Source organism: Anopheles funestus, chromosome 2RL (assembly GCF_943734845.2).
Source record: "Anopheles funestus chromosome 2RL, idAnoFuneDA-416_04, whole genome shotgun sequence".
Lineage (NCBI taxonomy): Eukaryota > Metazoa > Arthropoda > Insecta > Diptera > Culicidae > Anopheles > Anopheles funestus.
This window is the reverse complement of record NC_064598.1, coordinates 41,803,752-41,815,164: the sequence shown is the minus strand read 5'-3', so window position 1 is coordinate 41,815,164 and position 11,413 is coordinate 41,803,752. Positions and strand designations below refer to the sequence as shown.

At 46.6% G+C, this 11,413-nt stretch overlaps 1 protein-coding gene across 1 annotated transcript; it reads left to right on the top strand.

Moving 5' to 3' along the window:
* Positions 1-429: 429 nt before the first annotated feature.
* Positions 430-8,391, top strand: LOC125763671 (vitellogenin-A1-like). Its single transcript, XM_049427028.1, has 3 exons — positions 430-1,050; positions 1,154-6,082; positions 6,166-8,391. Exons 1-3 carry the CDS (start codon positions 1,020-1,022, stop codon positions 7,332-7,334), a joined length of 6,129 nt encoding a protein of 2,042 aa, XP_049282985.1. The 5' UTR covers positions 430-1,019; the 3' UTR covers positions 7,335-8,391.
* Positions 8,392-11,413: the final 3,022 nt, after the last annotated feature.

Below are 11,413 nucleotides of genomic sequence, written 5' to 3'. Positions count from 1 at the left end.
TTTATAAATAGTATAAATTGATAGATTTATACGCGAGTATTGAAAAATAATTGCGGTAAACGTGCTTACCGTTTAACAGAACAATTTTTTCCATATGCAGGGTTTACATGTTTTTTACGTTAGTTAGTTTATTTTACGGGGGCCCGATGGTGCATGTGATAAACGGCGCCACTTCACACGGCCGGATCGGGTTCAAATCCCATCCGGACCGTCCCCCCGTAGCAAGGACTGACTATCCGGCTACGTGGTAAAAATAAGTCTAGTAAGCCAGAAATGGCCGGCGTGACCTGTTGTAAGGTCGTTAAAGCCAAGAAGAGAGAGAGAGAGAGAGTTTATTTTACCTTTTTACGCTAAAACGGCCAGACCCTATGTATGGATTTTCTTTAAATTTATTTTTTGTAAAACACACGAGGTTGTCTCCATACAAACGTATGTTCTATTACTTTATCAAAAACTGTTGTCTTGGAAATAAACAAATAATAAATATGTTATTTCTTGGAAATAAACAAACAAATAATTTGCATTTGATTTAACCTAAGGTATGTTGCGTATTAAAACCAAACATATAAAATCAAACAGATTGTTCAATTTTCTGATTCTACACAAAGAAAAATCTACAATACATTTAAATTCATAGCAAAACCACTCACAATAACTGATTAGTAAACAATGTCGTTGATCCTGGTAACAAATGCTAAATTTCATTGAAAGTCTGTTGGTTTATTCCACAACAAACCACTCTCAGCTGTTTGCGCCATAAGCGTTAGTAATGTACTGATAAGCATCAGACTGTAAACATGTGAACGGTAAAAAATACTTAATCGTGCAATACAGCGGTCAATACACTATGCGACGTAGCTGAATAGATTAGGATAGAAGCTAGATTAGGACTAGATTAGGAGCTGGCTAGATAGGATCAGCAAAACTGTGGTATAAAAGACGATCCTGGGACCACCAGAAGGCACATTCGAGCTTTGGAGTGCAATCAAAGCATCCGGGCATCTGAGGACAACCGAACCATGATTGCGAAGTTACTTCTCCTCACGCTTGGTAAGTGCTCTTAGCCATCGTTTGCTACAGCATTCGCAGGATTCTTCAACTTTTCACGAAATATATTTATATAGCATAACTAATCTCTGGTTCTGTTTTACAGTGGGGCTGTGTACGGCGTACCAATACTCGTACGAGTATGAGTTCCCTTACTTCCGCCCATTCAACAAGACGGGCTTCGAGTTCGGCGCCTGGGAACCGAACCGGGAGTACGTGTACAACGTGACGACGAAAACCATGACCGCTCTGCCGGACCTCGAAGACTACTGGACCGGCATTGTGACGCACGGCTACCTGGTGATCCGTCCCAAGGATCACAACTACGTCGTTGCTTACATTGACCGTCCGATGTACGCCGCGTTCAACGAGTATCTGCCCCGCGGATACCGCACTGAACTGTCGCGCTTCAACCTGAAATGGCAGCCGATGCCGTTCAGCTCGAAGCCCTTCGGAATCTACTACAACAAGGGAGCCGTCAAGGGCTTCTACGTTGAGAAGACCGTCCCGAACCACGAGGTGAACATGCTCAAGGGCTGGGTCAGCCAGTTCCAGCTGGACACCCAGGGAGCGTACGTGATCAAGTCGGAGTTCAACCAGTTCCCGGAGAACAACACCCTCACCGGTGTGTACAAGACCATGGAGCCATCGGTGACCGGCGAATGTGAAACCCTGTACGACGTCAACCCCGTCCCGGAATACCACTTCCAGTCCCACAAGGAATGGGTTCCTCAGCCCCAGTGGCTCGAGGAGAACCAGCATGTGTTCCATGTCGTCAAGTCCCGCAACTTCGACCACTGCGAGCAGCGCATGGGCTTCCACTTTGGCTTCAGCGGATTCAGCGATTTCAAGCCGAACACCAACCAGATGGGCAACATTATGACCAAGTCGGAGGTGACCCAGATGTATCTGACCGGTGACTGGTACAACTACACCATTCAGTCGGTGTCCACCGTCAACAAGGTTGTCGTCAGCCCGTCTCTGGTTAACAGCCAGAAGGCCATGGTCTACGCTCAGGTCAACATGACCCTCAATGAAATCACGCCCTTCGACAAGTACCCAGAAGGCCCGGCTGACGATCGTCAGGTGTTTGTCGATCTGGTGTACAGCTACAACATGGCTCACGATAAGAAAAACTTCGTTCGTCCGGCCAACGAGACCGATGACTCCTCGTCGTCGTCTTCGGATTCTTCCAGCGATTCGTCCAGCTCCTCGGACTCTAGCTCAAGCTCGGAGGAGGAGCCGAAAAACTACAAGATCAGCCCTTCCGAGCAGTACAAGAAGCAGGTGAAGGAAGTCGAGCGTCGCGGAAACCGCAACCGTCGTGATCTGAATGCCTTCCAGGAAAAGCAGTACTACGAATCGTACAAGCGCGATCAGTACCGTCTGCGCAAGCAGAACGACACCTCGTCCGACTCGTCCAGCTCCGATGATTCTAACAGCTCTTCGTCCAGCTCTTCGTCCGATGAGTCTGATGAGCACGATTTCTACAGCTCTTCGGAGTCCGACTCTTACTCCCTGAGCAGCGAGGAAGACTTCTACCAGCCGATCCCGGAAAGCATGAAGGAAGCCCCTCAGACTCCCTTCCTGCCCTACTTCACCGGATACAAGGGATACAGCGTCCAGTACGCCCGCAACGTCGATGCCTCCCGTTATACCTACAAGCTGGCGTACGAGATCGCTGAGGAGCTGCAGGAAATGTCCCAGGTCCCCAAGTCCAACACGCTGAACAAGTTTACCATTTTGGCCCGTGTTCTGCGCACCATGCACTACCAGGACATCTACGACGTTTGCCAGAAGCTGTTCGTCTCGCAAAAGGAACGCGAGGAAGGCAGCAACCATAGCGAGTCGTTCGCTAAGAAGGTTGACGCCTGGAACACATTCCGCGATGCTTTGGCCCAAGCCGGTACCCCGCCTGCATTCAAGGTGATCAAGGAATTGATCGAAGAGAAGAAACTGCGTGGCGATGAAGCCGCCAGCGTTATCGCTACTCTGCCCAAGACCATCCGCTACCCGACCCAGACTCTTATGCACGAATACTTCCTGCTGGTGACGTCCAGCGCTGTCCAGCACCAGGAGTATCTGAACACTACGGCTCTGATTTCCTACTGTGACTTCCTGAACCGCGCTCAGGTCAACAACCGCTCTGCCTACAACTACTACCCCGTGCACAGCTTCGGCCGTTTGGCTGACGCCGACTTCAAGATCGTCGCTCACAAGGTTGTGCCGTGGTTCGCACACCACTTGCGTGAAGCCGTCAAGGCTGGTGACAGTGTGAAGGTGCAAGTGTACATCCGCTGTCTGGGACATTTGGGCCATCCTGAAATCCTGAACGTATTCGAGCCGTATTTGGAGGGTAAGATCCCAGTGACCCACTTCCAGCGTTTGGCTTTCATTGTTGCCCTGGACCGTCTGGTCGAGAACTACCCTCGTCTGGCTCGCTCTGTGCTGTTCAAGGTGTACCAGAACACCGGAGACGCCCATGAGGTGCGTTGTGCCGCCGTCTACCTGCTGATCCGTACGAAGCCCCCGGTGTACATGCTCCAGCGCATGGCTGAGCAGACCCACTATGACCCGAGCACGTACGTGCGCGCCGCCGTCAAGACCGCGCTGGAGAGCGCTTCTGAGGCCGATGAGTTCGATGATGATTACGAGTTCGCTCAGAACGCCCAGGCCGCCATCAAGCACCTGAACCCGCGTGACTTTAGCCTGCAGTACTCGGGCACTTTCCTGCGCGACTTCGCTTTCAAGGAACTCGAGCTTTCGTACCGCATGTACTTCTCCCAGATCGCTGCCGATGACCATTACGTCCCGAGCGGATTCTTCTTCCACCTGCGCAAGAACATGGGTGGCCTGAAGCGCTTCTCGACCTTCTACTACCTGGTCTCGAGCATGGAGACGTTCTTCGATTTGCTCGACAAGCAATACGATAGCTACAACAAGCACCACGAGTACAAGTCCAGCGACTACTACTACAAGTACTACAAACAGTACCCGTCCCTGTTCAAGGATTACTTCAGCCAGTACAGCAAGAACCACAAGTACCAGAACGATTACTACGAGCAGTTCGGAAACAAGAACCAGGAGGAGTTCCAGAAGTGGTCCACCACCCGCATTGCCAAGCTGCTGAACATTGACCCCGAGGAGGCTGAAGAGCTGGAGGGTCAGTTCATGTTCCAGATCTTCAACGGAGAGCGCTTCTTCGCCTTCAACAACCAGACCATCGAGCAGTTCCCCAGTCTCGTGAAGAAGTACTTCGAAGACTTCGAAGACGGTTTCGCGTACAACGTCACCAAGTTCTACCAGCAGAATGTTGTCACCATGGCCTTCCCGTTGGCAACCGGTCTGCCGTTCACCTACAGCCTGAAGACCCCGACTCTGATGAAATTCGAGTTCGAGGCCTCCGCCACCACTCACCCGAGCATCTACAAGACCCCGACCGGATATCCCGAGAAGGATTACGACGATTTCATTCATATGCCGCGTTGGTTCAACGGATCTGCTGATGTGAACATGGCCTATTCTCGCCTGGTTGACGCCAAGGTTGGCTTCATCACGCCCTTCGATCACCAGCGCTATGTCGCCGGTTACCAGAAGAAGTTCCAGGGATACCTGCCCTTCAGCTTCGACTTTGGCTTTGACTTTGAGAACAACGACTTTGAAGTGAACGTACAGCCGCTGGAACCCAAGAAGGACGCGCTTCTCTTCCACATGAGCTCGTGGCCGTACACTGGATACAAGGACATCACCGATCTGCGCCCGATGGCCGAGCAGCCGAGCGTGCACATCTTGCACGATCGCGCTCAGACCACCAAGTCGTTCGAGACCTCGTTCGGCCATGAGCTGACCGGCGTTGCTCTGCGATTCCAGGCCAAATACGATAAGGACTTCATCGACTATGCTTACCTGATGAAGCACATCGAACAGCACGACTACTGGTCCGCGCTGGTCTATCCGTTCGCCTCGGAGACTTACCACTACCATCAGCTGAACCTGTACTACGATGCTCAGCGTACCAGTGTGAAGAATGTGAAGTTCGTGCTGCAGCACAAGCAGGCCGACTACGACCAGGACTTCCAGACTGCCGACGTGAAACACCCGAAGGGTCGTCACGGATACTCTGGATACTACAACGAGTTCAACTACGCCCAGCCCTTCGTGTACTACGCCGGAAGCCAACGCCGTCAGGAGCAGTTCATGCGTAACGCCGGTGCCGGCATTCGTAACAGCGACGTGAATGTCTTTGATTTCGGAATCGTTTTCGAGGGCAAGCAGCAGAAGGCTGAGTTCGTGTTCACCACCGCCTACGCCGACAGCCCGGTCGACGAGAAGGAGCGTCTGTTGATGTTCTTCTCGTTCAGCCCATACGTCTCGTCGAGCGCCTTCTACGAATTCATTCCGTTCTCTGGCAAACAGTTCCAGATGTGCTTCTCGGCCACCAACGAGTACCCGAACATGCCCAAGCTTAACTTCCTGAACGTTCTGAACTTCGACAAGATCGGCAGCATGGACTGGGAGCTCGCATACGGCGAGAAGTGCCAGGGTGGCTCGCATGTCTCGATGAAGGGTAAGCTGGTTCAGTCCGAGCAGTACCGCCACTTCCTCCGCATCTCTGAGGCTGGCCAGCGCTGCAAGCAGCAGATGGACCAGGGCTACTTCCAACTGCCCGCATGCCAAAACGCAACCCGTCAGGCCGGCTACTTCGACCAGTACTCGTTCAACTTTGAGTTCAAGGATATGTCTTACTACGCCAAGAACCTGACCTACCAGTTCTTCGACTACGCTCGTTACTTCACCTTCCCGTACTGGAGTGAGGACTACTTCTTCCAGGGCAAACACAACCAGTTCCAGTTCGACTTCCAGCTGGCTCCGTACTTCGATTACTACAACGCTTCCTTCTACGCACCTGATCGTAGCTTCGCTATCCAGAACTATCCGATCGAAAGCGAGTACGCCCGTTACTTCTTCTCCATCCACCCCGACTTTGATTACTACGAGCGCATGTTCAACTACGCTTACCGCGGAAACTACCACCGTAAGTATACACGCACGCCTACCATACGAGTTGCTTAGCGATAAATATTGGTCACTGATGACTATTTTTCCTCTTTCCTCCAGCGTCTTGCGTTGTGTCCAACAAATTCGTCAACACCTTCGATGGAAAGACCTACGACTACGAGCTTGGAAACTGCTGGCATGTTGTGTTGCACACCGTCAAGCCCGACTACTACTTCTACGCACAGGACTCGCACTTCTTCAACTCGGACTACGAATACAACTGGAAGAACGGCTTCGGCGAGGACGAGCAGATCACCATTCTGGCACGTCAGGGCGAAGACAACCAGCTCTTCTTCAAGGCTATCCTCGGACAGTACAAGCAGAACGACTACAACATCGATATCATCCCACACGGACACGAATTCCCCATGGTCTACATCAATGGCAAGCCCCAGCAGATCCACGAGAAGTACGCCGTCGAAATGTACACCAACGATGATGGTGGCGATCAGCCGCTGATCCGCGTGTATGCTCTCCCTGGCAACGAGCTGGAGATCAGCTTCCGCGATGACGACATCAAGATTGTGTACGATGGATACCGTGCCCGCTTCTTCGCCGACCAGTCGTACTTCAACAACTTCGTCGGTCTTTGCGGTACCAACAATGGCGAGGGAGAGGACGATTTCATCACTCCCGATCAGTGCGTTATGCGCAAGCCCGAATACTTTGCCGCCTCGTATGCGCTCAGTGGAATGAACTGCAGCGGTCCAGCCCAGGCCTACTTCGCCGAGTACCACCAGAAGGCGCAGGAGCACTGTGTGAAGCCCCAGTACTACTTCGGTAACGTCATCAGTGAGCAGGAAGCCGGTCGTCAGCGTTACAGCTACTACTACAAGGACTTTGACTTTTCGGACTCGTCCTCTTCGGAGTCGTCGTCATCGTCGTCGGACTCGTCTTCTTCGGAGGAAGAGAAACCGAACCACGAGTACTTCTTCGAGAAGCAGCAGTACACCGAAAAGGATTGCCCCGTGAAACATCAGGCCCAGTACGTCGAACAGGGTGACAAGATTTGCTTCACCAGCCGTCCGCTTCCGACCTGCGCCTCTCAATGCAAGGCTGCCGAGAAGGTTCCCAAATACGTCGATGTCCACTGCCGTGACGTCACCGATTCCGTTGCCCAGCTGTACAAGCAGCAGATCCGCAAGGGAGTCAACCCGGACATGAGCAACAAGTCGGTCACCAAGACCCTGAAGTTCTTCTTGCCCAAGAAGTGCGTGCACGTCTACTAGAAACCCAACCCGGAATCGACAAACGATACAAAATTAACCAATTGTGAAATCAAGCATTCAGAAAATGTACAAAAAAATTGAGGAGTATTTATAATAAAATGAACATTTGCAGAAAAATAATTGTTTGATGCTAAAGGAAGGCCTATCTTTCACAGAATGACTTATAGTATGAGAGATAAAATGAAAAATGCGACGCACATGTGTGTATCGAACTGGTTTGTTGGGATATTTATTAATATTTTTAATGAAATGTTGGAATGTTATTTGGAAATAAGAACAATGAAGCGGTGGTAGGAGGTATATCAAATATGCAAGAATGTTTTTAACAACCATCAATGTTTTAACAATCTTTCAAATTTGGGATCGAAGTACAAAAAAAGCTACAAAAAAAGGTTACCGTCACGAAAGTATAAGAGTTTTGACAACAATCCATCAAAACAGATTTTGCAGGTTCGTAATGTTTGATATATACAAATAATATTTGTAAACTTATAATATTTTTCTTTACCATTTTTACTGAGGGATACAAAAAAGGTTACAATAAAAGTACAACTGATGAAATCTTGTGGTTGCGTTTACATGATGGTGGCTATAGCAATTTTACCAACGCGCGTAATTTTACATCAAAAATTTTAACAGTGTGCTTGAAATCAGTCTATTACAAAATTATATAACTCAAAACAAAATATTTGTTCAAGAATTATAAAAATAAACTTCGAGTTGTACTTACGATTTAACCGATCAACGGATTGCTAGTTTTATTTGGTTTGGAAATTTGATTCTACTGTTTAATAATGCATGTATTTAGTCTTGTAATATCATGTATTAAGACAATTAAGGCAGAAAATGTTACATTTGTACAATGAGCTAGAAAACTTCACTGTGGGTTCTCTCGCGGTGTAATGATAACTCGATAAAATTGATATCAAATTCCAACTGCACGATGCTCCCATACAGAAGACTGTATATACGAATACGGGAAGCCAGATATAGGGAAGCCAGAAATATTAAGCAAAAATTTTCCGTTTGACAGAGGCTACATACTGATTCAGCTGATGTTAGTTGAGTTGGATGAGCATATTCGACTTACCATTCCTTCGCATAATGAGACGCGTACGGTGGATTGTGCATCTCCTACGACGGTACCCTTATAATAACAGCCCTGAAGCCACCTACTTTCTTCGTGATCTTCGGGTTTGCGTACAGTTTCATTTGGCCAAAAGTGGGTCACCTGTGGGAAGTAAAGGTAAAGCCTACATGTAGTAGTAGCAAATATAATTTATACTTTTCCTAAAGGATCCAATAACTAATTGTTATTCTTAAATATAAAATAGATAGATATTAGTACAAGGAAAAAAGTTGATAATGATGCTAGAATTGTGTTGCATGATTACATTTTTTTTCTCCTATTACCTTCATATCCTTCTGAATAAATTCTACGTCATGCGAAAGCTTTAAATGCATTCTGGTACCGAATGCATTGAGCTCGTACTCTGGATGAGGATCCCAGATTTTTGATGATCTACTTCGAAACGCACCAGTGGCATGAATTTGTGAGCTACGCCGTCCATCAGAAACATCTGGAAAACATGAGAAACAAAGTGAGTTATTAGCAATGAAGCACAAGGAAATGGTATCAATTTGTCTGTATGCGAAACAAAATGAAATGGGTGAGATGAGTGAAATGATGACGAAACTATTTGTAAACTAATGAGAATACAATGTGTTATCAATGTGTGTTTGGACGACGATAAGCTAGAATAAGCTTCCTTATATCGCTTAAATTCTTACCTGTTTTGGACTCATATAGCAAATCATCTTGGTGTAAGGATCGCGCCAACTTTGTTATGTACGCATATTCGATCGTACCGTTTTTCAATTCGTGCGCTCGCGACCCATCGTCATTATCTATATTATTGCTAATAATACTATTGGTACTAATGTGGCCATCAGATACTGATGATACTATTCTACTACTCCCACTGCCATCGGTGACCTCTGGTAGCCGCAAGGTTGATTCTCGCACTGCAGCTTCTGCCAAATAAACGAAAAAAAGAAGTTATTAATAGTTTGTTTGAAAATATTTTAAAAATGGAAATGTTGTAATATTTGTTTAGTTAAATTTTATTGTTTAAATCTCTATTACCCATTTGACAAAAGAAAAATAACATAAAAAGGGGATTGTGCTCCAGAAACCAACTTCGCCAGTACCGAACTTAAAGCGATTTGATGAAGGTTGTCAGATTCTGAAATACTGAAGAGTGTGCATTTTCATGCCGACCATGCATTTACCTTTGACCACCGTTAACGTCTAGGTGGTCCTATAGACAGAAGACAGTATGGGTGTAAATGAAGAATGCGCTACGCCGATTTTTTCCTCCTATATCTGTCATAAATCGGACGCTAAGCACGTCGACCGAAACGGGATAAGGAATGGAAAATATGTACGAGGAGATTAACATCTTTTCACAGCCCATCCGATGTCAGCCTTGGTTAGGGGAAGGCATGGAACATTAAAACGGATGGGTCGATGAGTTGGCGCACTTTGCAATCCTCCAAAACTGGGTGAATCACTGCTGGATAGCGAAGAAGAACTGTTAAAACACACACATACTCGCATCAGACCGAGACGGTCAGATTAGGTATTCTAATCTTCCAAGAATCATTGCGAATCTTTCGTTTGATGCTTTAAATCTTAACGCTGACATAGACACAGGTCAGGCATCCCGTGTGGTTCCTCTTCCCAACGAAAAGAGAAACGAAAGCAACACCATTTGTGGTGTGGTGATGGATTCGAAATTTTCATTAGGTCGTTTTCAAACCGCACTCGGAAGAAGAGAACCAACCCGTAATAACATTACTCAATTAAAACACCATCACGGTCTATCATTCACCGAGAGTGAAGCTTGAAATTAAAGCAACGAACCACCCATATCCTTGCGCGCCTTTGTTCAGCTTAGCCGAAGTCCGGTTCGCATAAACCGCTGGTGCTTTGAAAGGAATTAAAAAAAGCATATATGTACATATACGTTGGAATGAAAAATCGTCCTTATGATCAAAGTGCACACAAAGCGACCAATTTGGCCGTACGCTGGACGGTTTGAATTAATCGTTTCTTTCATCTTTTTGCGACGATGAAACAGTTGCCAGACGGCTTCGGAAGATAAAAAGTGCATTCCTTAAAGGATTTTGGGGTAGCGCGAACATATACTTTGTGTACTTTACTTTATAGACAACTTCTTTGTGGTACGCGTAGAAATTAACGTGTTCGGTTGGCTTTATCTAAATAAGCGCTAATGGATCGCCGTTAGTGTCAATTAAGCGATGCAGATGTGAAGTGGTTTAAATTTAGATGCAATAAATTGCATTGTTGATTACTTTTTTATGATCTGCACGGTCCTGAATTCTGAATACATTAAAAAAAAAACAAATTGCACAAATTCATGCAAAATTTGTAACTGTTATTTATACTACTTAAATGATGAAAATGTTTGTAAAAAATTTAATGAAAACTGGACAGCTACATTTTGTCACATTATTTATACATGTGTGTGGCGATATTTTCATCTTTATATCGAACCACGTCCGGACTCTCAAATCATCGCATCAAGTCGTTAGAATGTGGAGAAGAAACAATACACAATTAGGGAAACACGATCATTAGCATAATTTGTACATTACCGTCATGTTGCCGATCTAATGCCATAACCGAACATCGATTAGATCCCGTTTTTTTCACCGTCGATCGTTCGATCGTTCTGTCATGCTAAACGAAGCAACTCGAAAGAAAAACGATAGCAATGAATGGGACGCGTACGAATAGAATTTCAAATTGCTTTACAAAATTGCCTCGGTGTGGCTCTTGTCTTGTGTTGGTTGGCCCAAGTATACTTATGAACGGAGAAGAGTAGACAAACATTATAATAAGCAAGACAACATTGTCGGATCGATGGCGTCTGGGTGAACAAAAAAAACAAACAGAATAGGAAATATGCTTAATGATGCATTCAAATTGAATTGTTCAATATGAATATACAGGACGGGTGGGAGATAGAATGTCTAGTGGATGGGTGGTCCCG

Coding starts and splice junctions, on each gene's coding strand:
- LOC125763671 (XM_049427028.1), top strand. CDS start 1,020: ATGATTGCGAAGTTACTTCTCCTCACGCTTG. Junction 1,051..1,153: donor GTTACTTCTCCTCACGCTTG/GTAAGTGCTCTT, acceptor TCTGTTTTACAG/TGGGGCTGTGTACGGCGTAC. Junction 6,083..6,165: donor TTACCGCGGAAACTACCACC/GTAAGTATACAC, acceptor TCTTTCCTCCAG/CGTCTTGCGTTGTGTCCAAC.